Source organism: Odocoileus virginianus, chromosome 8 (assembly GCF_023699985.2).
Source record: "Odocoileus virginianus isolate 20LAN1187 ecotype Illinois chromosome 8, Ovbor_1.2, whole genome shotgun sequence".
In the NCBI taxonomy this organism is placed as follows: domain Eukaryota; kingdom Metazoa; phylum Chordata; class Mammalia; order Artiodactyla; family Cervidae; genus Odocoileus; species Odocoileus virginianus.
Window position 1 is genome coordinate 22855223 of NC_069681.1, and position 27861 is coordinate 22883083.

A 27861-nucleotide genomic window follows, 5' to 3' on the forward strand; every position below is an offset into this window, starting at 1 on the left:
AAAATGCTCAATCTCTGCAATTAGAAAGTTATCAGTCAATATTGATATCTGGAGAAGTGGAGAAAATCAGTTTATTTTACAACAGCCTCAATCTTTGAGGCTAGCAGACAGATTATAGTTGAAAAATGAGAAGTAGGGACTTCCCTCATGGTCCAATGGTTAAGAATTCTGCTTGCAATGCAGGGGGCTCGGGTCCAATCCCTGTTGCATAGCTAAGATTCCACATGCCTCAGAGCAACTGAGCCCACACACCATGACTAGAAAGTCCAGGTTCTACAACTGGAGAGTCCGAGGGCCATAATGAAAGACCCCGCACGACCCAATGAAAACCCCACTGCTGCCACTAAGACGTCACACAGCCAAACAAACACATGAATACTTAGAAGAGAGAGAAAGGGGTGTGAGAAATAACTCAACTTTGGTTGTTTTCCTGGAAGAAGTACAAGAAACTTCTCAGGTATGGAGAGAGGAAGAGAATATAGACAATGCGTTACAAACACTGGACACAGAAGTTGAGGGTTTGAGGACAATGTCAACCTGGACAAATAAATGGAGGACCTATCAGCAGACAGGGCTAAGTATGAGGCCTGAGAATATTTCTGTGTAAGACGGACAAAAGGAGGTGATAAACAGATTATCGTGAATGATGGTGTTAGCATAATTCAGACCATTCTTTTAGGAGAATGCATATGCCAGACAGGACATTGAAATTCTAGCACTTTAAGGGATGGATGTCTACAGAGTTCTTTCAACAGCAGCAGTTATCCATCGCTTCATCTTACAATCTGATCTGAAAGGATATTAGAAGTTATCTGTAAATGGGAGACAGATGATGTCTAGGGTCTTAACTGCCTCTGAAACGAGGACTTAGCCCAAATCTCAGTGAGAGAAAAGATGAAAGGCACCTGTCAATAGCATCAAGCAGGCAAGAAACATGAGAAGAAACCAATAGTTGAAAATAAACTGCAGAATTGGTCATTTCCAATCAGTTAACTGACATAGAAAAGTCCATCACAATTCCTTATCCTTGTCACTAGTCTACGTCAGTGTAGCACAACAACAAAAACTCAGATTAAAACAATGAAGTGATTCATTCTTCAGACATATGCATTCAAACACAAGACCAGATTTTTCACTTTTTATCTGGATTTGACATCATTTATCGCAGTCAATCTAAATCAGCTTGAAAATATTTTATGTAAGATATCATTGCTAATCTTTAATTGCCTGGCATTCTGAAATGCACATACATTATTTAAGATTTTTTATGTCAAGTTCATATTAATTATTTTAATCAAAATGTATCTGCACTCTGGAAACATATACTGCACTTTCTCCACTAGATGTCTCCAGAGAAATACAAGTAAATACTGGTAATAAGAAGTGTTGCTAATACACTCCCATTTAAAAATTTCAAAAGTTTGGAGCTTAAATAAGGACAAATAGTGAAACACTGGTTACTTAGTATAGGAGTGAAATCTGTCACTGACAGATTTTTAAAGAAAATGAGGGTCTAAGTGCATTTTTTAAAAAAGATAGCACACTATCCACATTTACCACAGAAAGCCAACTGATTTCTAAATGAATTAACATTAAAGAGATGTCATTTAATGCTTTATTTGGGATCCGGTTAAGTCATATCTTTCTTGGAATATGATTTCATTATCTTAAATATGTTTGGCCAGGGCATGCCTGAAGATCTACGGGCCAAGATCTATAGAGGAAGAAATCCACTGGAAGGAATACACTGGGTGGGTGGCTGGGGAGGTGACACTTCTTATAGGCTTTACAAGGAGTTAGCCACAAATATCTGAGCCTATAATATCACCCTTCTGACCTCTTTTAAGTTGGCCACTAATGTTCAATTTTATTTTGGCCGTGTGAATGTTTTAATGAGGGAAAAATTGCAAAATCTAATTTTGGGCTTAATTTGAATTCCTTCTACTGTTGGCTGAGTTCAGCATAATCTAATCACTTTAAGAAAACGTTTTCTCTCATTTGAGGGAAGTAACATCCCTGGAGTCTTTGCCAGAACTTCAGTTTACAAGGCCGCAAACCCAGGTACCAAGAAAGGCTGCACCCTTCACTGGTGAAGGTGCTTGGACGCTGAGAATTGGGTCCCCAAGAAAGTGTAGCTTCCTTTTAAGCTAAGGTGCTTCAAAGCTTTAGGGTGTGTTACAGGTAAGTTCTATTACTGGTATTTTACAAATGAACCAACAGGAAAGAAAAGTAGTACTCAAGAAACATCAAGATTCCACACACACAAAAATAAAAAGAAAACAAAACGGGATTTTAAATTATTGGATAATTCGATTCAGTTATTGGTCACTCCAGATCATGCAATACCAAGGATATTCTATTTTTAAAAAACCTGCTCTTGGCTTGAGGATCTAGGTTTGTTGAATCCATAGGCCGTGTCCAATCCTAGAGCGTGCAGAATAAGTTTAATGTTGGTTATATGCTGGTGATAGGGCTTCCCTGGCGTCTCAAACAGTAAAGAATCTGCCTGCAATGCAGGAGACCTGCGTTCCATCCCTGGGTTGGGAAGATTCCCTGGAGAAGGGAATGGCAACCCACTCTAGTACTCTCGCCTGGAGAATTCCATAGACATGGAGAAGTCTGGCAGGCCACAGTCCATGGGGTCGCCAAGAGCAGAACACCACTGAGGGACAAACACTTTTCACATGCTGGTGATAATAAGCACAATACTTTAATCACATCACAGACTCCAGAGGCTACAGGGCCTCTACAGTGACCCACCTGATAATTTGCAAACTGCCAGTAAATTAGCATCCTGGTAGTTAGAAACAAACATCTCTTTCAGACACATTATTTTTATTTGTTTGCATAATAATTCATTTCTTTTTCTGTAATGACTTACATTTCCAGGTCAGGCTCTGCATCCCTGAAAGTCAGACGATTGCCAAGGTTTCAATTTTCCTCCAGACTGCTAAGAAAATTATGTAGCCAACACAGGGGCAGGATCCTTTCATGAAACAGAAGAATAAGGGTCCTGTGTGGAGAGAAAGCAAGAGATTAACCCTTGGTGACTTCCCTGAAAGGAGAGAATTGTGTTGCTCTCAAGATTTTAAAATCTTTTCCCTACAGCTTGGACAATGTTTTCTTCTCATTCTCTGGAACTATCTCCTTCCCTCACCCTACACCAAGTTGTTGATGAACCACAGTTCCATTATTAGCTTCCTTAAAGCCAGGATGCTGGCTAAAGTAGTTGCTTGGACTTCCTTCCACTATATAATGTCTTATAATATCACACTTCTGGGCTAAGCTCAGCATTTTAAGTTGCAGTGCTTTTTTTTTTACCCTAAATGTTCTTTCTCTTGGAATGTTCTTCAACCTCTAAATTTACATGTAATTTAGATGTACAATCTGGTCCTCATTTTCAAGATCCTCTTTGATGGCATTACTCATCCTGAATGTAAATATTTGTTGAGGGCTAGCATGTGTTGACATCCATGGGACTTTTACAAGTTCCAAATAGAATGCTCAGGATGGCTTCATTTGAGACCCAATTATTTAAAACTCTGAAAAGAAAGATTTAAGAACCCTCTTTTTAAAATATGAACATATATCATGCTTCTTACAAAAAGTAAATCTCTAACTCCTTTCAGAAGAGAACAGTCGCCTTTTGAAATATTAATGCCTTTCCATTTTCACAACTTTTTTCATGCAATTATTTGTCCATTTGTACCACTGAAGGAATCAGGATGAATGGAAGCCATTGATTCCAATGGATAAAATTGTGGTCACAGGAACACATACTCCAAAATTATTCTTGAAAATAATCAATATATTTTCCATTTATAGGCATTGTTAAGAAAGTAGGTAACAACAAAATATTATTAATTTTGCTTTAACGCCTATCTTCATAAGTTTATGTATTATCATTCTGGACCAGATTTAAATAAATCTTTTACTCTTGATACATATTAACCAAGTTTATATCCTCCACTGAATACCTCAGTCCTTCTCCAATCAAGCCCCATTAGATATGAGTAGATTTCAGCTTCATCGCAAAAGTGCTTATTAATAGTTATAGCTGTCTAAAATTAAAAGGGTTGCATTAATCGCAGGGAGCATCTCAGTAAAGAGTGATAACTATTAATATTTACAGTGATGATGTTGGAGAGGTTTCTGTATTCTGAGTTTGATCTGTTTCTCTATAATTCCAAAATTCCACCATTATATCTTAAGATACTCAAGCTACATTATAATGCCTCACCAGTCTAGAATTGAAGACTTTTATATAACTATGTTATTAATAATCTAATAGCTAATATATTGATATTAGAACTTATTTTCGTAAAAGCCTTTCCATCCTACTCAATAAGCAATTACTGATCACCTACTATTTGTACAACATAAGGGTAATAGAAACCTACTATATAAAGCAAACCAGTGGCATAAAAATAAAAATTAAAATAATTCCATTCAGAGGAACATAAGTGATAGGTTAATTCTCCTTCCCACGAAGGACCAGGGAAAGCATATAATTTACTTCTTACCATCTTCTTTCCAGTTCTCCTTCTGAATTCCTCTTGCATCTTCTATACCTTAATATCAAGGTTTTCAAATTGAAAAGAAGCCTCTAAACATATTTTAGAATTTAATATTTCACTGTATGCTTTCTTAATAAACTAGCAGCACATTGCAGAATTATTTCAGTGCCCCAAGACAAAATCCTATAGCAAGCTTAATATAATTCTCCTGGTCCTTGGAATCCTCTCTGGCCCATTCCAGTCCCCCCTAAAAGCCCATCCAACTGGGCAACACAGAGTCAGTCTCAGATTTCTCTACATTGCCAGTGGGGAATCGACTCTGATGGACCATTATAGGAGGGATACTTTGCAACAAGAATGCATTTGAATTACACTTTTACTGTAGGATAATGTGTGACTTATTTATCTGGGGAAACTGCAGTTATTTCAGGTAATTGTTGACTTCTAATGTTTAGATTTCTTTCACCCAAAGCATTCTGAACATTTGCCATATCATATATGGGGTGGTGAGAGTGGATATTCTCTTGGCTAGGCACTGCGTAACATTGAGACTTTAGTTACTCTTGATAAAACAGAAGCAGCAGAATTCCGGCAATGCCCCTGTTTCTTAACACATATTGCATTATTCCCTTTAGGTTAGATTGGTAATAGTGGTTTCCAAAAGGGCATGCTTTTGACCTGTGGTTACCAATGGATGTGCTGACTAGAGATGATCAACATCATGCCCTGTGTGTAAGGAAAAACACAACAGAGCAAACATGGTTTTCCTTTGCTGCTTCATTTCAACAGTGAGGGACACTTGCCAGAACTGGATGTGTGTTAACTCTATCTATGCCTTGACATCTGATAGTAGAAGTGAAACAGGAGGTATCCCCCCAGTTTAGTGAAAATATGATCCCTCCTGTATGTTTCATCATCAAGTTAAAATTCGAATCTCATACTCTGTGAAAGTTTATATCTGGACAAGGTTTGTTTTTAATCAGTAGTCATTACTGCCTTGTGATTATCAGACTTAGATCTACCTTTGCTTACTGGTGAAAAATAATAACCTTTCAGTTTGGCTGTGAACTGAATATGACAAGATGTGATAAGATCCAATCAAGCTCTCATTGAGCACGGGGACAGGGACTCTGAAAGGTATGGATGACAGAATGATCCTTAACATCTAAACAAAATCATTTCCCATAAAAATCCTCTAACTTACAAGCGAATAAGATGGAAATATGAACCTGAAATGAGTCAGGAAGTAAAATAAAGAGAAAGATAAATCATACAAAAATAAATATCTTTTGGAGCATGAGAAGAAAAAAGAGGCTCAGTGTACTCAGCAAACACAACTGACAAAAGCGGATTTTAGCTGGCAACTTGAAGTTGCTGATGCCTTTTGGAGAGAGTTCAGATTCCCAGGTTGATACAGAGCTCCCTCCCAGAACTCTGACATGTATATAAGCTCTGAGCTCTCCAAAGCCCACTGCCAGTTCTCTTCGTGAACTAACTGCAACGGAGAGACTAAAGATGATTCCCTTCTTACCAGTATTCTCTCTGTTCCTGCTGTTGGTTGTTAACCCTGCAAATGCCAATGGTCACTACGACAAGATCTTGGCTCACAGCCGTATCAGGGGACGGGATCAGGGGTAAGTCAGTGGTTTGATTTTATAAACCTTTCCCCACCCCCACCCCCCTTAGCTTGTTGTATGTATATTTCTACATAAAGTTTCTTATTTATACCTCGGGGGTTTTTTTTCCTACTTATTTGTAATAAGAAAAAGGAACAAATGAGTAATCTGTGGTTTATGCACATGTCTTAAACTTTAAAAATTACTGTCCAAATAATTTGTGTATAATTGCTTTTTTTATGAAACATTGCAAGATTTTAGTCTAATTAACAACATTTAACAGGGCATTTCTTTATGATTCAGTTTATTAGTGTTTTATTTCCCTCTAAATTTCCAGAATGGGATTTTCAAAATTAAAGAATCTGTAGCCAGAGGCTCTCTTTACATAAACAGCTTTGAAATACCTCACATTATGTTAGGGAAAATTTCATTTATGTATGAAAATTAAACAATATATAATGTAACAAGTTTTCTGAAGTTTTTTGAAGCATTTAAGAATGCTTTTAAATTTTGCATTCTGTAAAATTTGTAATAACTTGATTTCATAGAAAAAACTACAACTGAGTTTCTTAAAGTTATCAGACAATTTAGTAACTTAACCAAGCATTTAGTGTTAATTTTTGAAATGGATCACGGCACTGCTGCCTATGTCTCAGAGAATTTTTCATCATGCTTCCAAGTTCCCTTGCTTTACAGAGCAAATAAGACTCACATCTCTTTAATGGAGAAAAACACTTAAAATTCTGGCAAAGAATGTTTTAATCTAATTACTTCCAGGCAAAGAAATAAATTTTCCTTTGGGCAGCCATATTATTTAAGTTAATCTTAGCATTCACTTACTTCTACGACTGCTTACCTAGAAAATTACAGAGTACAGTATCTTGGGACTTAGTAAAACTTGTCTATTTTGCTGTCTGATCTGTCATTGTTCCAGGGCCGTGAAGCCACTCCCATGCCCTAAGTGAGTACATGTTTGGTTTAGAAGGGTCAGGGCATTACCTACTATTAAAAGTAGTAAGAAACATATTGTTAAAATCTATTTACTTCTGAAATACTGGCATTGTATTCCCAGAGGTGTACAATTTCCTCTCTGTCTCTCACAGTTAGTTTTTGTAATGACTCAGTAGGATTGGATCAAGAATGAGATCTGTCCATGACTAGAGTCACATCTTTGAAAATCTAAGCCACATATTAACTTTTTCTTTTTCTTTCTTTGTTTTTAACCACCTGACCTACAGATATGAAAAGCTATTTGTTAATGTTATGACATTAACGCTCTTTCCTTACTTCTGTCTCCCAGTCCAAATGTCTGTGCCCTTCAACAGATTTTGGGCACCAAAAAGAAATACTTCAGTACCTGCAGGAACTGGTATCAAGGTGCCATCTGTGGGAAAAAAACGTAAGTCTCATCTTTTCTTTAATGTGCCGCTTCCAAAGACAACACTGCAATGCCCATGGCTTTCTTTGGACAGAAAGACACATTGTTCTGAAAATACTTTCCAAAATTGGGAGCTTAAAAAAAATGGATCACTGGGAATAAATTTCCCCTGTATTTCTCCCTGTATTCAGAAAACTAACTTTATTCCTGAATCTATGGCACTGGCCATGTGACCTGCTATAGAAGCACTAATGGTTTGACTATGTCATTTCTACTCCTGGTTTGGCCTCTTTAGGGCTTCCTGGTGGCTCAGTTGGCAAAGAATCTGCCTGTGATATAGGAGACCTAGGTTTGATCCCTGGGTCAGGATATCCCCTGGAAAAGGAAATGGCCCCTGGCCATGTGACTTGGTGTAGAATCGCTGAGAGTTTGAATGGAATCACTGAGAGTTTGACTACGTCATTTCTCCTCCTGGTTTGGCTTCTTTTATTTTGGGCAAGTCAATTAACCTCAGTGTCTCAGTTTTCTCATTTTATAAAAAATGGGCCAGAGGATCAGATTGATCTGAAAGGTCAGGATTTTAAGGTAAGATTGCTTGCCTCCAGTCATTTAGAAATTATCTAAAATTCTCCACTTTACCCCAGAGTTTTCATCAAAGATTAAAGTTGGAAAAGATTCAAGTTTCATCTTTTCATTTAATCCAGTCACTCTATCCCAAACTGTCAGATTCTCAGAGTCTCCAAAGGTGATAATGGAAGCCCACCACTATACCTACTATTTCGATAACCAAAAAAGATGATTACTCCTCAATTTAGTTATCTGTTTCACTGATTAACTTAAAATTGGAAAACATTTTTTATTACTTGATAGCTTATTGGTTTAATCAATTAATACATATTGGCAAATTCTTCATTTTAAGATGGAGGAGCTGAGTTCTAGATAGAGCAAGTTACCAGATCAAAAAGGTCAGAGATGTCATCCTCGGTCAAGAAAACAGTGGAAATGGCTCCTGCCTGCTTCCTATTAATTTGGACCCCACCTTCAGTGAAGGATACCCTGAGAACCACAATATGGGAGACACATCATCATTAAACTTAAGATACCCTAAATAGGTGAAAGGATTAGGGTATTGTTAAAAATATATTCCTAACTTAATAATATTGGTTACAAATACTAAATCACATAACCTTTTGGAGTCTTCATTGCTTTACCTATGAAATGTGAATTTAACTCATTTTCTGAAGGTAAAGAAAGTAAAAGAAAGTGAAGTCGCTCAATCAAGTTCGACTCTTTGCTACCCCATGGACTATGGCCTACCAGGGTTCTCCATCCATGGGATTTTCCAGGCAAGAATACTGGAGTGGGTTGCCATTCCCTTCTCCAGGGGATCTTCCCAACCCAGGGATTGAACCCAGGTCTCCCGCATTGTAGTCAGACGCTTTACCGTCTGAGCCACCAGGGAAGCTCTGGAGGTAAAATGAATGAACAAATGTGAAGTTACTAAATAACTCTAACTCATAATATTAGTCATCCTTAAGTTTAAATTATTTTAAGCAAATTGGATATACGCTGGTGGGAAAAGGAGGTATAAACAGATACCTATTTAAAGTGCATAGGGTTATCTTTATTTCTACTAAGAATCATGTATTCAAAACACAGAGCCTTAGCTGGACTCCCTATAATAACCAAGTTTAGGACCCCACAGGACACTGCTGCCTCTTCCCACACATTGGCTTAATATAACTGTAACTAATGTTACTTCTTGACCGGGACATTATTCCTATTAGTTTGCAGACATCTGCTAGACTTATGAGTTATTCACACAATTATAATGTAAGCCAGTGGTTACAAGGATCCTGGCCATGATTTAGGTCAGGCCCCAGTTGGGAATGCCAAAGCTCTGGATTCTTCTCCCTTTGTTCTTTATATTCTTGGTTACCATGAGGCTTATTTGGAATGCACACTAACTACATAAGAAAGGACCTGCTTTCTGAAACATTTAAGGGAAATCTTTATTACACCCTTCCTGGAAGTTAAGGAAGTCTGATATAATCTTACTTTAATCCTCTAAACATATTAGAGATGCCAAGTCTTGTACAAGGCATATGCCAAGAATCCTTCTTGCTTTCCATTAAAAAAAACTTCTGCTTTGAAGTCTGGCTTTTTACCAGAAATAAAACATGTCTTCTTTGATTTATTACATTAGTTTATTTCTGTTAACTTCATTTTCACAAACATATTGACATCTATGCTCTGGAACAAATGTAAATGCTAGTAGCTAGTTTTAAATAACCAAAGAAATCAATAATATTGACAGGAAGTATGCCTGATTTGCCATCTGCTTGCAGCTGCTAAAAATTCCAAAGTCATCTTTAGGAACTTATGTATCAGTTGATAGAAATGTATTAAATGATTTGCTCAAGGTCACACATCTACTAGGTAGTGGAACTGGGAACCAAACTTCATTCTGACTCCACGATCCTGGAAGTTTTCCACCATGCCATGAGGCTAATGAGAAATGAAACTCATATAAATACCTTAATGTCATAAAAGGTCAAAGCAATGGTTTTTCCAGTAATCACGTGCAGATGTGAGAGTTGGACCATCAAGAAGGCTGAGCACAGAACTGATGCTTTTGAATTGTGGTGCTGGAGAGAACTCTTTAAAGTTCCTTGGACATCAAGGAGATCAAACTAGTCCATCCTAAAGGAAATCAACCCTGAATATTCATTGGAAGGATTTATGCTTGAAGCTCCAATACCTTGGCCACCTGATGTGAAGAGCCAACTCATTAGACAAAACCCTTATACTGGGAAAGATTGAAGGCAGGAAGAGAAGGGGGCAACAGAGGATGAGATGGTTGGATGCATCACCCACTCAATGGACTTGAGTTTGAGCAAACTTAGGGAGATAGTGAAGGACAGGGAAGCCTGGCCTGCTGTTTCATGGGGTTGCAAAGAGTCAGACACAACTTAGCAACTAAACAATGTCATAAACAAACAACAAACTTGATATCTAAATTATCAATAAGTCATGGCAATAAATGATATGTTTTGTTAACTTTGTCAAAATGTATCCTACGCAGTGCCTCCATTTTAATATTAATTTTCTTCCAATGTATAGGACTGTGTTATATGAATGCTGCCCTGGTTATATGAGGATGGAAGGAATGAAAGGCTGCCCAGCAGGTAATGTTTCAATTATAGAATTAAATGAAAAACTTGTCTTGTGTAAGGAAAAAGAGTTGAATTAGCTTTTAGAGAAGCCAATATGTGTGTGTGTGTGTTTAGCAGTATGATAAATCCAAGATATATTCTCCATATCTTAATCACTAGTTTATCTTGGCAATAAAGCATGAAAACATACATCTTGTACACTGGATGCTGGACAACAGATGTTTATTCCAAATTTAAATTAGTTCAACATTCCTTCAAGACAAAGATCCCCACTACAAAATCCCTTTCTTTGAACTTGTCTAGAAACATGAGCTGACTACTTGGCAAGGCATCATCTTTTCTGATTCAACAGCTCAACAGCTCTGATTTTATAAGATTCTTCATACTGAAAGTTGGTTTCCTGTAACTCGCCAACTACAGAAAAAAATAGTTCATCTATTTCCTCTTTGAGATGACAGCCATTAAAATATTTAACACAAGTCATCGCACCCGTCCTCCAGCTACTCTCTCTTCCCCAATAGAATCTTCCTTTCTGTGGGCTCATCTCCCACAGTTTGAGTGGGATCTAGACTTTGGAGCCCTTACTGTCATGAACAGCAACACATGGGAAACCTCTAATCCAGTCTTTTTTTTTTTATTGTGATTCAAAACTGGTGTCTACAACTCATGTGTATCCAGGCAGTGGAGAGAATATTAAAACAAATACGTCCGTGTAGGGAGCTCCTGAACTTTTGTTGATGTCATTGGTACCCATGTTATGCCATTAGCTCATGTTGAATTTTTAATTAATTAATATAGATTAGTGGTCTGTTTTATATGAATACTATCAAATCAAGTCTTCCACAGGGATTTGTTTTTTCAACTTAGGCACAGGACTTACATGGAACCTTGAGGTATTTAACCTGTTAATTTGGACTCATTTTCCCCATTCTGTTGGGGTGTCTTTAAATTTAATTTAATTTACTAATTGCATACTTGTTCTTTCTATTGTCACAAAGATAAGAATCATTTCTCCTGTGATATGATCCAAATCATACTAAACTTCAAATAAGGTCATGAAGAGTAAGTTGGCTATACCCAACCTAAAGGTTAACATTCATATATTAATTTTCATTCTGAAGTTCAGGAGATATATTCTGGAAGTGTTAGATATTTTAATCTATTTTCTTCCTGAAATTATGATGAAAAGAAGTAGGTCTACACATTTCTTTCAGGGACCCAAATCTACGTAATTATGGTCCTGACACCTACCATATTATACTACTTAGGAGCTTTAAGCCAACATGAAAAAAAATATTACCTTGGCCACTCTCAGAGAGAAGTGAGGAAATTTTTTTTAATGCAATTATCAAAGATAGTTAGTGATAATTGTGATTGAACCCTTATAGACATAGCAGATTTAACAACTAAATAGATAAAACATTAAACTAGGATAATAATTTAAAATTCATTGACCTTCAACACAAAGGATAAGTACTTTGGGGCTTCCTAGATGGTGCCAGTGGTAAAGAATCTGCCTGCCAGTGAAAGAGACACAAGAGATGCAGGTTCAATCCCTGGGTTGGGAAGATCCCCTGGAGTAGGAAATGGCAACACACACCAGTATTCTTGCCTAAAAAATCCATGGACAGAGGAGCCTGCAAGACCCTAATGCTAGGAAAGATTGAAGGCAAAACAAGATGGGGGTGGCAGAAGATGAGATGGTTAGATAGCATCACCAAACCAATGGACATGAGTTTGAGAAAACTCCAAGAGACACTGAAGGACAGGGAAGCCTGGCATGCTGCAATCCATTGGGTCACAGTCGGACGGAACTGAGGGAGTGAAGAGCAACAACAATAGGACTTTATCACTTGACATTCAAAAGGCAACTTTCATACAAAACTGATGATTCATAGACTTGTGTTGCTAAAATCATCAGTTAAATATCTTGAGGGACTTCTTGTAAAGGTTAAATCATTGTAAAATAACATTTTTGACATTTTCTCCTAAGTACTTATTCATCTCTTGATTATTTCAGTGTTGCCCTATTGACCATGTTTATGGAACCCTGGGCATTGTGGGAGCTACCACCACACAGCGCTATTCTGATGTCTCAAAACTGAGGGAGGAGATCGAAGGAAAGGGATCATTCACTTACTTCGCACCGAGTAACGAAGCTTGGGACAACCTGGATTCTGTAATTCATTATTTTTAGTGAATATAACTTCTGCTGTTATTGTTACATTATTTCAATTGATTTATTAACTTATAAATTAATAGAAATTGTATATCTTTCTGCTGTGCATATATGATGATACATAAAAGGATGAGGGTATTAAGGATGCTCCTTAATTGAGGGTAAGGAAAAAGTGGCTCAGTGGTAAAGAATATGCCTGCCAGTGCAGGAGATGTGGGTTCGATCCCTGCAATGGGAAGATCCCCCGGAGGAGGAAATAGCAACCCATTCCAGTATTCTTGCCTGGAAAAATCCCACGGACAGAGGACCCTGGCAGGCTACATACAGTCCATGAGGTTGCAAAGAGTTGGACATGAATGAACATGCAAAAAAAAAAAAAAAGGAACATATCATTTTAGTACCTCCATGAATGGAATAACAGCCCAGCAGGCTCATGGACTAATAACAAAAAAGGCAAACCAATAGTAGATTGAACAAGCACTTATTATTATTCCATTTTACTTCTTTTCTCTTTCCCTTTTGATTGTGGAGAATTATAGGTAATTTTAGATGATATATCTTGTATAAAGGCAAGTTAAGAAGCCTCTTGAAATGTTATTTTTAATAAGGTGTATTTTATATATATATTTATCATTTTAATTGCATATAAATATGTATGACTGTTCAGAGACTGACATAAGTATGTATGGATATTTAAATGAAGGGTTGTAAATGATACATTTAATTTTCACATTTTTTAATGCATAGTCTGATTTATAGCACACTAAGTTATGACTTAATATCCAGATCTATATAACTGGTATAGAAATATATTCCTACTTTCTATCTGATATGACGATGAATTGAAAGTTACTACTAGAGTCATGTCAGTTCAGTTCAGTCACTCAGTCATGTCCGCCTCTTTGCAACCCCATGGACTGCAGCATGCCAGGCTCCCCTGTCCATCACCAACTCCCAGAGCTTGCTCAAACTCATGAGTTATATAGTATTTAGTAAAACTTAGGTAGATTCTTTGAGATTTTACCTTGATACATTAACTGTGAGGTTACTTGCTTGCAAATACAGAACTTTCCCTCTTCCGGTTGTCTTTGACCATATCTCTAACCACCCTTCTGGCCCTTTTTGCAGACTCCTCTTCTTCCTTGTCTTAAGAATGGGTCTTATTAAAGTCTCTTCTAGGAACTCTGCAGTTCATATGCATTTCAGATGGCTTCAGCTTTCACTTAATGCATAGAACCATGAAGTCTGTGTTACTGGATCCCCAGGAGAATATTTCGAACACCTGTCTTAATATTTCTCCTTCGATACACTGTCTGTATCTTTAAACAAACTGTTATCCAAAACAGATGCCACTTTCTCCCCATCAAAAACTGCTTTTCTGCTGTTTCCGTAACTGGCAACCCCAATCTCAGAGTTCAAACTTTAAAATTATGAGTCATCCTTACTGCTTCCCTCTTCAGTTCTTAGAAACTACTATTAGTCATCAACAGCTCATTTTTCATCCTCATCATACTCTCCTTCTGTTATGCATTGCCACCAGATTAACCTTCTTAAAGCCAGGCTAATCATTATATTCTAATGCCACAAAAGTGGCTTAAGGCTCCCTATTGCCAGTTTAATTTACTCTTTGCTTGGGAATTAAGGTCTTCCATGTCATTGTCCCATACACTTATCTAAAATGTCTCTCTATTATCTGAGAAACATAAAACCACACTGGACAACTTCTGCTTTCTGTGCCAGCAGTTGGACTTAGAAAGATCACCACACCATTCCTACCCTATCTACTTATCCTCCATGACCTGTCTCCAAATTTTGAATTGCTGGCCATTTTCACTTGACCTCAAAAGCACTTTTTTCTCCATCCGTCCTTTATCTAATTATGCTTATATTTACCAGCTGCTATAGGATATGTGCAGAAGGAAATGGCAATCCACTCCAGTACTATTGCCTGGAAAATCCCATGGACAGAGAAGCCTGGTAGGCAAAGAGTCGGACATGACTGAGCGACTTCACTATAGGATACGTGGGCTTCTCAGGTGGCGCTAGTGGTAAAGAACCTGCTTGCCAATGCAGGAGACGCAAGAGACATGGGTTTAATCCCTGGGTCAGGAAGATACCCTGGAGGAGGGCATGGCAACCCGCTCCAGTGTTCTTACCTGGAGAATCCCATGGACAGAGCAGCCTAGTGGGCTACAGTCTATAGGGTCTCAAAGAGTCAGACACAACTGAAGAGACTTAACATGCACACACATAGGATAAGTACCACAAAGATTAAGATTTCACCTTACTTATCATTGTATTTCTCATAACACTGAATATAGTATATGATAGTAGATAAATGAAAGGTACAGGATGGCTGAATTCTTGAATGTTATAGAATAAACATAAAACACATTAAAATTACAATACTGTATGTATACAAATATAATGCCATTTTAAATTTTTCCCACCCTAAAATTTTAAATATCTGATAATTTCATATCCCCTATGCCTTGACAGCAAGAGCATCTCTCCATCAAAATATTCATTAAAAATTTTGTTTTGTCTCTAAAAATGTCCAAATACTCTATAAGATTTGGAAGACTTTACTGACTACCTGTACTTACAAAATTTCTTAATCAATTGAAATAATATAATTTTAAGTTATTCATTTCAATTTGTTTTGACCATCTAGGTAATTGAATGAGAAAATAATAAGAGAGTAGAAACTGTGATTATAGGCATTTTAATAATTAACTATAATAAAATAAATTTCTGCCATTTCAATTTTTCCTAGGATATCCGGAGAGGTCTGGAGAGCAATGTGAATGTTGAATTACTGAATGCTTTACACAGTCACATGGTTAATAAGAGAATGTTGACCAAAGACTTGAAAAATGGCATGATTATCCCTTCAATGTATAACAACTTGGGGCTCTTCATTAACCATTATCCTAATGGGGTAAGTTTATTTAATAAAAGGTACATTTATCAATAACACTGCCCCTAATTTTTTCTATGACCTTTATATAAGGTTTACAGAAATAATAAAATGTCAGTGAGTAAACTTTTCCTTACATGTAAAGCATGTGAATTTCCAATTCAGTAACTGATTTCTACCAAAGAGTGTTGGCAAGGAAGAAGTTAAATTGACAGTTTGTTGACAGTAGACTTAAATGTTCCACAAAGCGTAATTTTATTAGTTGATGTGTTTGAATAGTCAATAATAAGAGAAAAATAAAGAATAAGAATTTATCAGAGAATAATCAGAGAATGAAAATTCTTTTATTCATCCCCTAGCTACTATACTCATTAAGATTTTTGTGGGTTTTGATAAGCATGTTTTGATAACATCTTTGTGGGAAACTTCCAACAAGGTCATGGGGCTCTTCCAACAGTCAGATTTCCAGGGACAGAAAGGGTCAGTGATGAAGCAATATTCAGGAAATCACTGAAATAGAACTGATTATATTTATGTAATAATTGTTTCTGTCTCAGAGCTTGGCCTACATTAGAAATAGTGTGTGACTATCTCTATAAAAGAAAGAGCAATAAAAACAATAATTCAAAAAAAATGTTTTTGCTTTATGTTTCTAGACATGTTAAGTATAACTGGGTTCTCAACTAGTTGCATTTTCTCTTAGCTTTTGGATTCTTTTGTGGGGTTTTTTTTTTTAGACATAGCAATTTGTAAGTCTTCATCCTCAGCATTTATATTCAGAATGTCAGTTCTTTTATGTTACATTTACCAATAAACTTGAGACATGGGAAATGGGCATGCAGTCTCAATGGTCAACAGACAGCTGTGATTTCTGCAATTTGATTTTCTCAAATAATTTCAGGTTGTCACTGTGAACTGTGCTCGAATCATCCATGGGAACCAGATTGCAACAAATGGCGTTGTGCATGTCATTGACCGTGTCCTTACACAAATTGGCACCTCAATTCAGGACTTCATTGAAGCAGAAGATGAGCTCTCATCTTTTAGGGTAAGTCCAAGAAGTAGCAGCAGATTGTTTTGGACCACTGAAATTCTCCTCTTCCCCATCAGATTCTAAAAAAATAATAAAAAGCTATTCATTAATAAGACTGTCAATTCTGGCAGACACATAAGCAGTGTATTTCTTGAAATGAAAAGGCTTTCATTTTACACAGAAGAACACGTCTTCTCATATGAAAGAATAATATTTATGTGGACATAATAAAGAATGATTAGTTATGTGACTGAAGTGTGTTGAGCACATTTAGAATGTGTCCATCAGTTATTACACTAACTGCTGGATATTGCTTCAGTCACACAGGCATTAGCAGAATTTCCCATCTAGTATACAGTTTGTAGAAAGTTCGAAATAACATGGTTGGTTGTGCAAAAAAAAAGAAAAAAATTTTTTTAAAGATATAAGAAGAGTAGGATATAACTTCTACAGCTTTCTATAGGGTCAACTCTCTTGTGTCAGCCTAGACTGAGTGTCTTGTAACTTTTTTCTGAATTTGCAACATGCAAGCCTCTGAAAAGCACATTTGTGTTTCAGGCAGCTGCCATCACATCCGATATATTGGAAACGCTTGGGAGAGATGGTCACTTCACACTCTTTGCTCCCACCAATGAAGCTTTTGAGAAACTTCCACGAGGAGTTCTAGAAAGGATCATGGGAGACAAAGTGGCTTCAGAAGGTATGTAAGTGTCTTTGTCTATGAGAAGCCTCCCAGGATCCCAAGAAAAGGAAATGAAAAAAAGATTAAGTCCTGTAATATTATCATTTTGAAAATAAAATCTTTGAAAGAGTAGACAACGTAATTAAATAATTAATTTAATAATCCAAGTAATTAAATACTCAGGGTATCCTAAAGATCATATATTTCTGCACTGCTTTCAAGTAAATAAGTAGCAGGCATTAAAAATAATTAGAAAGTGTTGAAATATTAGATCATGAAAGTTTAATATTGTATATATATTATTCAATGGTTTTAATTCTAAATTTACACTGAAGTTAGTGGAGAAAATTCCATGGTTATCTTTGGTCACTACTTATTCATACAGAGAATTTGGCTTCTTTCCAGACTCCCTTTTTATTGATAGTTTCAACTAGATTTTACATTGTGACTAGCACATTTTTCTTATGCAGCATACCGTAAACATGCTTAACCAATTTATGATGAGATATTTTGGTGAAAATATAGACATAATACCGTTTAGGCACAGATCACTTCTGAAGTCTTTCAAGAAACCATCTTTGCTTTGGCTACTTTCTAGATGTTGTCTTTAGGGCTGCCACAAACCTCCAATTTGAAAAAAGCACACTATCTGCAAAACACACAAAAGTGAAGCTCAATAAAGTAAACTCTGCCTGTTCAGCTGTCATGAGTAGTTAAAGCAAGATACTACTTGGGTGTTTGCAACAGGTATCACTAACAAATAACTTTGAAGGCTTTCTTAAAGGAGAAATTATTCTTGAGTTTCCATCAGAAATTATTTTCTTATGATAAATGGAACTTGATCTAACACATTTTCTAGAACTATACAAATAATGTCATGCAGTTGATCTTCTTTTCTGCTTATTTCCTACCAAACTGAGTTAATTTTACTGTAGAGTTGATGAAAAAGACCATTCTGAGAGCAAACAAAATTTTAAAACCTTAGGTCAATACTAAGGTCTTATATATGCATTCTATCTCTAAGGAACACTTTGTTCCACAATGAAATACATCTATTAAGAGTCAAATGCTATTTTCCTTGATCCAAAAGCATGTTCTTTTTCCTTCATCCTCTAGCTCTCATGAAGTACCACATTCTAAACACCCTCCAGTGTTCAGAGGCTATCATGGGAGGAGCCGTCTTTGAGACCCTGGAAGGAAACACCATTGAGATAGGATGTGATGGTGACAGCATAACAGTAAATGGAATCAAAATGGTGAACAAAAAAGATATTGTGACAAATAATGGTGTCATCCATTTGATTGATCAGGTCCTGATTCCTGATTCTGGTGAGCAACAGTTTCCCATTCTTCTACCTACTGTTGTTTATCAATTATGATGTCTAAAGAATAGGCCTATAAGAAATAAATGTGCAGTATGAAGAATGCCATGTGAAGCACAAACAAAGCTAACAGTGATGTGGCCCAATAAAACTTTATTTATAAAAACAAGTAGTGGGCTAGACCTGGCTTTTAGGTGATAACTTGCTGACCCCTGGTCAAATGGACATGCCTATAGCTGGGTCATAGCTACATAAGAGTTTACCATTCTATTCTGTCTACTTTTGTATATGTTTGATGTTTTCCTCAATAAAATATTTAAAAAAACAAACAAACAAACAACTAACAGTGAGCTGAGTCCTAAATAGGTAGCTTGTGTACTCATGGTCATGCCAGTGCAATAGGCCCTGGCTTTCCAGAGTTTCTAATATCTAATATCATCAAAGATTCTTAGAGTGCCAGAGTTTTTCTTAAAAATGGAAGGAAAGATATAACCAAAAGGTTTCCTTGGGATAAATGAAAGAGCTATGGCCCTCACAAGAGCAGAGAGACAAGGGATGAGCAATAGACAATTGAAGAAAACTGAAAAGCATGAAATCAGAAAGATATTTTCCTTCTGAAATTCTTTGGTTATTAACCCCTTCACCACCACCACGCCCCCCCAAAAAAGGAAAGCTGGAACTCTCTTACTAGGGAAAGGCAAGACTTCTTATCACATTGCTAGTACAGCAAATAGCTTATGGAAACAGCCAAGAACTGATTTACTAATTTCATGATGATGGTAATAACAACGATGACATTGTTTGAATGGTCATGGTTTATTTTACAGCCAAACAAGTTATTGAGCTGGCTGGAAATCAGCAAACCACTTTCACAGACCTTGTGGCCCAATTAGGCTTGGCATCTGCTCTGAGGCCAGATGGAGAATACACTTTGCTGGCACCTGTGAATAATGCATTTTCTGGTATGTATCGGCCACTGCCATTCCAGCTCTTCCCACCCCTACACACCTTTTTTCTTTTCCCTTCACCATGACTGTCTGCTAAGAAATAATAGATCTTTCATGAGGTGTTGATTAGTTTCTTCACTGGCTACATATACAATGAATTAGTTCTGTTTTTATTAAAATGTCCTTTATTTCAAAACATTTCATTATAATAGGTAATGGCCTACTGGAAGTGAAATTTTGTGATAGGGGTCTTCAGTTTTTCTGTGAACCTGATCATATTTCCAGCACACATAATGGATATATTAACAGATCTTAAGAAAAATAAATTTGATTTGTTTAACACCAACATTATACATAGGTGCATTCTGCAACTCAGAATTTGAAAGTAAGGTATCAAATTATGAGAAAATAAAAACAGGAGAATATGATATACTTCTATATTATGATGTGAACTATTATTACAAGTATTTGATCTTGTAGCTGCTATTCAAAAACTGTGGTTAGAGTAATACAATATTACTTTTTTTTCCCAGAAACAATGACTTCACAAGACATATTGTGAATTGTTAGGCAAAATTTAACAATGAAAAAATAATCATCATTATTTTTCATGTTTTTCCAAATATTAGATTGTAACATAGAAAGTTATTAATAAGAAAATTCAAATTCTAAAAAATGCTGTTTTCCCTTTTTGTAATAATAAGGTCTGTAACTTGTTGACACTAAGCCAACTTTAAGAGGTTACATGATTTGCCAGCTCTCTCTCCAGAAATTAAAGTAAATTTACAAATGATTCATCAGTTGTTTTTCATGTGACTAGTGGACATCAAATTCCAAGGAATATCTGGAAATATATTTCCAGAGAAAATCTCAGAGAAAATCTTGGCCAGCCTTAGAGTTTAAAGTTTAACCCTTATCAATAACCACACAAAACCATGTTGTCCTCACTGATATGTAACCTGTTGTCTGGACTGCTTGGAATCATGTAATCATTTGATGAAATAGCTCATGGAGCATAGAGTTTCTAGCCTTCAGTATTCAATCAACTCATATATAAGTGTAGGATCCTTAAGATCTATAACATTAGGGATTTTCCATTTTCATGATTTTCTCTTACAGGGGAAACTGTAATGCTTTTTAAATAAAATAACATTCTTTTGTAATGAATTTACTTATAGATGATACTCTGAGCATGGATCAGCGCCTTCTTAAATTAATTCTACAGAATCATATATTGAAAGTAAAAGTTGGCCTTAATGAGCTTTACAATGGACAAAAACTTGAGACCATTGGAGGCAAACAGCTCAGAGTCTTCGTGTACCGTACAGTAAGTGAATCGGAACGCGATAAAATATCCACACTGACATACATGTCAAAAGATATGCCCTTCTCAAAGACTGTTCTTATAACAAATGTTCCTCAGAATTTTACTAACATGATTTTAGTAGTAAATATTCATAGGAAGATCAGAGAAGTGAGTAGCATGTTTGAAAAGACTATGAGGAAACTATATGAAAGTGCTATGTATTAATAACTAATAAAAAACAATTTGCACTTGTTTCATCATAAATAACTTTTTCTAAAGCATTGTTTCAATCCCATAAATCACTAAAACCCCTTTAAAATAAGCTTTTTGTTTCATAGAGTACCGTACTTTACTGTTTACATGGTAATTTTTATACTGAGTCAAATATTTAGAATGATCTTCGACTGTACAGTCACCATTCACCAACTAAATCTCTTTTGAATCAGTTTCATGATAAACTTTTATAGGTATATAAAGATTTCTATAAAATGGTTCTAATGTGCCTTATCTGAGGAAAAATTTCTAGAAAATATTGCTTATCAAAATTACAGTTTGACAAGTGGTGCTTTTCAGTTTCTTTCCAGGCAACCTTGCAGTTACAGCTAAAAAGAATTCATAAGTCAAAGATGACCTAGAACCAAACATGACTCAGCATTTTCATACCATAGTTCCACAAGGTCAAGACACACTTTTTAAATGATACGGAAGGAACTTCCCTGGTGGTCCAGTAGTTAAGACTCTGTGCTTCCAACACAGGGGGCGTGGGTTCAATCTCTGATGAGGAAACTGAGATCCTACATGATGTGTGGTACAGGCAAAAATACAAAAACAAAACAGAAAACGTGCTGCATTCTAAATGGTACATATATAAACATTATTTTTGTTCAAAGTGCTATAACTTAACCAGTAATTTAACTTATAACTGATAGGGCCTTACCATCAATACAGTAAATATTTACATAGAAAATACAGCAATATTTTGTAATATATGGGCTTCCCCATATATAGTGGCTATAGTGGTAATATATAGTGGCTTCCCAGGTGCTGCCACTGGTGAAGAATTTGCCTGCCATTGCAGGAGACACAAGAACTGTGTTTTTTGATCCCTGGGTTGGGACGATCCTCTGGAGTAGGAAATGGCAACCCACTCCAGTATACTTGCCTGGAAAATTCCATGGACAGACAAGCTCGGTGGACTACAACCCATGGGGTAGCAAAGAGTTGGTCACGACTAAGCACACATGCCATGCCATAGTGATATATAGTAAAGATCATAAGAGGCAGTGAAGTCATTAAACTTCATGGTTAAAGAAATTTACTAGAAAGGGTCTGAAAGAATGAGTAGAACCTGAAGAGGAATGACAGAAAACACAGAAGTAGAATTATATGGAATTGCTTTGGCATCACCGACTCAATAGACATGAGTTTGAGCAATATCTTGAAGATAGTGAAGGACAGGGAGGCCTGGCATGCTGCAGTCCATGGGGTCGCAAAGAGTCAGACATGACTTAGCACCTGAGCAACAACAACTGACAATACTATTTGCCCTACACACAGTAGCTTGCCTAATAGTAGAAAACCTGGTTGAATAAGATGAGTGAGGTCAGACGGTGTGCTGTCACTCAGCTGTGTCCGACTTTTTGCGACCCCGTGGTCTGCAGACCACCAGGCTCCTCTGTCCATGGGGATTCTTCCGGCAAGAATACTGGAGTGGGTTGCCATGCCATCCTCCGGGGAATCTACCAAACTCAGGAACCGAGCCCAGGTCTCCCACATTGCAGGTGAATTCTTTACCATCGGAGCCACCAAGGAAGCCCATGAATACTAGAGTGGGTAGCCGATCCCTTCTCCACCCAGGAAAAGAACTGGGGTCTTTTGCATTGCAGGCAGATTCTTAACCAGCTGAGCTACCAGAGAAGCCCAGATCAGATGGTACAAGATGTTAAAGACAGAGGAGAGAAACTGTTTCTTCTGGCATCAGAAGTCTAGAGACGTTTTAGAAGAAACCATCCAGAAATTTTATTAGGGAGTTTCTTCCACATAGGGAATTTCAAATAAGGAAATGCACAGTTGTATCTTTCTTTTCTTTGCTAGGCTGTCTGCATTGAAAATTCATGCATGGTGAGAGGAAGCAAGCAAGGAAGAAATGGTGCCATTCACATATTCCGAGAGATCATCAAACCAGCAGAGAAATCCCTCCATGAAAAACTGAAACAAGATAAGCGCTTCAGGTAAGCTTCACCTCCACAGGAGAATAAGACCTTTTGGCATAGTTTTATTTCACAGTAAGTATTCCAAAATGCATTCAGTATTCAGTATTGCTGAGAATGGAATTTAGAATAAGAAGCTTATACAAATGTTTTCAAACTTAAAATATGTTCTTAACACTAGTTTTCTTACATAATATGATTTGGTGAGTAAAAGACAAACAAAAACCAATCTAATAGACTGAACTACTCCTTGCAAATTTTTATAATTATGTTTTTAAAAAATGATAGTATATATTAGCAAAGACTATTTTGCAGAATATTAAATGAACAAATGCTTCTATTTTGTTACCAAATGTGACTTCATCAAGTGTTACAGGGAGCAAACAGAGGTTTGGAAATTTAAAACTCATACATATATTTAAATAATTTCCCTATGATAAACCTTTAACAGTAAATTTCATTTGAAACATATGAAAGTGTATGAGCCATTTTCTCGTTCTTCCACATATAGGGATTCTATTGTATTTCAGGCATGGTTGGTAGGCTCACCTAGACTAAGTCTAATAAACATGTGTCCTTCCTGCCTAGCATCTTCCTCAGTCTACTTGAAGCTGCAGACTTGAAAGAGCTCCTAACACAGCCTGGAGATTGGACCTTATTTGTACCAACCAATGATGCCTTTAAGGGAATGACTAATGAAGAAAAGGAAATTCTGATTCGTGAGTAGAAGTGAACACCAGATGTATTTACCCCTTGATTTCATGATCTCATTTCTTCCTCAAGCGTTCTGGCCTAGATGTCGGTCCCCCAAAGTTCCCTCTTTCATATTCATGGCTAGCCTTCCTCACCTTTTATTCCACTTAGAAAGAGGTTCCCTCATTGGTGTTCTCAAATAACTGCTTACCATCATGTTGTGGGGCTAGATAATCACTTATGTCATCTCTATTAAAGGCCACACAGTGAGGTGAAGAAGGAAATAGCCACAATTTCAAAAAATAATTTGATTTTTTTCCTCCAGTAAGGTGGATAATATTTTGATTGAACTGATTGAAGAGACTATGTTTTGATATAGCATTGATACTGCCTTGAGAGAACAATGACATTATGAGAAATTACAATGTGGAAAAAAATAAACACAAAGAAATATTTTCCCATTAGTCATCATAATATCAAAATGTCAAAATATATGACATACTATTAAATAAATATATATATTTTTCTCCTAGGGGACAAAAATGCTCTTCAAAACATCATCCTTTATCACCTGACACCAGGAGTTTTCATTGGAAAAGGTTTTGAACCTGGTGTTACTAACATTTTAAAGACCACACAAGGAAGTAAAATCTATCTGAAAGGAGTAAGTTCTCTAGAATATATCTATGAGAATGTTAATCCAGTATTTAATTATCCTAATGTTCATATTTCATTAAATTTCCCATTGACATTATCCCCTGTTTTAACAGGTAAATGATACACTTCTGGTAAATGAACTGAAATCAAAAGAATCTGACATCATGACAACAAATGGTGTCATTCATGTCGTAGATAAACTCCTTTATCCAGCAGGTTGGTAATTATTGAACTGATTAATGAAAAATAAATCTTTTTCAATAGAAACCTAGATTTTTATTTCACTGATTTTTACAACATTTATTTTATATTCCTCTTCACAGACACACCTGTTGGAAATGATCAGCTGCTAGAAATACTTAATAAACTGATCAAATACATCCAAATTAAGGTACAGATGTTATTGCGTAGTGCTCTCCTTGTAACTCAGTTGGTAAAGAATTTGCCTGCAATGCAGGAGACCTGGGTTTGATTCTTGGGCCAGGAAGATCCCCTGGAGAAGGAAATAGCAACCCACTCCAGTATTCTTGCCTAGAGAATTCCATGGACAGAGGAGCCTGGCTATTGCATATGTTTCTAATGTGTTTAACAGACATTGCAGGTTTAACATAAAAAAATAGAAATGTATATATTAACAAGTAAATATACCCTGAGTACACTGCTCGTTGTTGATTATACACCATTGGCATCATTTCTTCAATAGTTTACAATCCATCAGGGAAGATGGGACATGTAGATAAAAGCAGTAATTTTTCTATCATCAAATATTTTTGCTACAGAGTATAAGGGCAAGATATTTACTTGTAAGAAATTGTCACTAACCACAATAGTTAGGGTCTCCCTAGCTGTTCACATGGTAAAGAATCCGCCTGCAATGCAGGAGATCTGGGCTCGGAAGATCCCCTGGAGGAGGGCATGGCAACCCACTCCAATATTCTTGCCTGGAGAATCCCCATATACTGAGGAGCCTGGCGGGCTAGAGGCCATAAGGTTGCAAAGAGTGGGGCATGACTGAGCGACTAAGCACACAGCACAATAGTTAAAGGCAAAGGAATATTGGGGAATAAACACTGGGTTGAATATTAGTAGGGTTAAAGTACCTGACAACATATGAAATATTATTTAATAAACATTTAATTTGGGATTTGCTATTTTATAATTTTTAAAACTCTGAGTAACAAATCCAGCCATTTTTTGCCATCTTGCCCAATAGCAGGAAATTTGAAGGTGACATATGGAGACTTCATTTTTACTAAATGTAACAGTAGTTTCACTTCTTTAGTGAGAATTAAAAGTCATGGTGCCAAGATTTTGTCAATATAGTGATGACATTTCATGTTAGTGCAATGACTACATTTCATGTTACTAAATATAAATATTTATTTTCAGTTTGTTCGTGGCAGTACCTTCAAAGAAATCCCTATAACTGTCTACAGTAAGTACATAATGAATATTTGTCACATATACGTGGCAAGATGTCAAAAAAAACAATAATTTTCTTTGTGTTTACTGAGATGATTGATAATCTGGTATTTAGAATTCCAAACAATGGCAAATCTCAACCCACTTGAAACAGGGCTTGCAGTCTGGAGGAGACCTTTCAGCCTTGACTATACTCTTCAACTCCAGTGAACCACTTCTTCACTCACAGCTTGATACAATCGCTAGCATGGCAAAGATGCAAGGGAAAAAAGTCATATAAACATATAGGGGAGAGATAGCTAACATGCATTCCAGAGCTATCTGAAAATTCAAATGTGTGGAAATAGAAATAATATTGTTAAACATTTCTAGCTCATTCCACTCTCAAGACCTCAGCTATCTAAGAGCAGGCTGTCAGAGAATTCTAACATTTATGGGCTGATGGTTCAGAAAACTCTCCCCATTCAAAATTGGATGAAGAAACAAAAACATTGTCAGGTGATAAACCTAGAGTTTCTAGATCCCAAGGTTTCTTTTATTCCTGATTCTACCAGATTATCAAAATTAAACCTCTACTTCTTAACCATGGTAAAGGTTTCATTTGCATAAATGTTAACTCATAGTATTTCTTATTGAGTGTAGTTTTTTCTTTCTTTGTCTTTTCCTCTTTTCCACTGCAGCTTTCAAAGCAGAAATTCTTATTCATTTTGTTTTGACTCTACAGTTCAACACTCAAAACATATTAGTAGCTAAAGCATTGCTCCCATTTGTACATTTATCTTAGCTAGAATTGTTCTATTTTATACTGTGAGCATCCTGTTATTTAATTAAGAAAATTTTCCTTAAGATTTACAACAGATATGGAAAAGGCATAAAGATGATGTAAGGAGCAAAACAAAATGTCTGCTGCTCTTACTGATTTCAAGTATGTAATAATGACATGGACAATCCTAGCATCAGGCCGGATCAGCACTGTTTCAAAGACTTAGTTGGAAATAGTTATACTTCCACATGGTTTAAATTCCAGTCTGGAAGTATACAGTCTTGTTAAAGATATATTTTATTAAAAAATCAAAAAACATTATGAGCTCTATTCATCAGAAATGCTATGTCATCTTCCTCCGTAAAAATGTATGTCTGCACTACATTTCCCTACTTTATCCATGAGAGGGTCACCGCTTTCTCTATATATCAATGCACTATTTTGCTTACAATGACCTAAAATATTATAATTCATTTATTTTCCTCCTCTTACATTGGATACCTACTCACAGAGGATAATCTACATTTTATGAAATTATGCAATTCTAATGAATCTTGCCTACCTACTCACAGCTCTTGACAGAGCTCTGAGATTTACATTCTGATGTGAAACGTTTCTTTAACTCCTCTCTGACGTGTATGCTGTTACTTGGAAGCATAGTTCAGATAGAGGTTGAGACTAATTAAACCAAAGATTCCATTTTCATGTTCCTTTATTGACCTGTCTCTAAAATTTCTTTGTCTTATTATGTACTATTCTTGTCCCCTAAATACCTTACATATTAAATTGTATGGGGGGAAAATGCTCTCTAGTATATGTTGCCAAATATATGACATTTGAGGTGGAAAGGAATAAAATCAGTACTTAATCTTCATCCTTTCACCTGTCAAAACTGTTTAAGTATTCAGAAAAGCAAAACTGAAACAGAACTAGGAACCAAATAAATATTCTAAACTTCAAGTTCCTTAACATGAAGTGAATATTTAAACTAAAGCTAATTAACCCATTCTGATAGTAGGAGCAGAGACGTCTATGAATTT

At 36.3% G+C, this 27861-nt stretch overlaps 1 protein-coding gene across 6 annotated transcripts in view; it reads left to right on the forward strand.

Annotated features, from left to right (window-relative positions):
* Positions 1-5937: 5937 nt before the first annotated feature.
* Positions 5938-27861, forward strand: part of POSTN (periostin) — a 35665-nt gene continuing 13741 nt past the window's right edge. Inside the window, exons 1-16 of one of the 6 annotated variants that reach the window (XM_070471317.1) lie at positions 5938-6151; positions 7434-7532; positions 10635-10704; positions 12708-12866; positions 15643-15807; positions 16688-16834; positions 17378-17519; positions 18618-18830; positions 19651-19785; positions 20949-21097; positions 23171-23307; positions 23875-24005; positions 24513-24643; positions 24750-24852; positions 24960-25027; positions 26026-26071. In XM_070471317.1, coding sequence (XP_070327418.1) covers positions 6033-6151; positions 7434-7532; positions 10635-10704; positions 12708-12866; positions 15643-15807; positions 16688-16834; positions 17378-17519; positions 18618-18830; positions 19651-19785; positions 20949-21097; positions 23171-23307; positions 23875-24005; positions 24513-24643; positions 24750-24852; positions 24960-25027; positions 26026-26071 — 2014 coding nt within the window. In that variant the 5' untranslated portion in view covers positions 5938-6032. The remainder of the gene's footprint in view (positions 6152-7433; positions 7533-10634; positions 10705-12707; positions 12867-15642; positions 15808-16687; positions 16835-17377; positions 17520-18617; positions 18831-19650; positions 19786-20948; positions 21098-23170; positions 23308-23874; positions 24006-24512; positions 24644-24749; positions 24853-24959; positions 25028-26025; positions 26072-27861) is intronic. The other 5 variants (XM_070471321.1, XM_070471318.1, XM_070471319.1 and 2 more) reach the window with 5 other exon arrangements.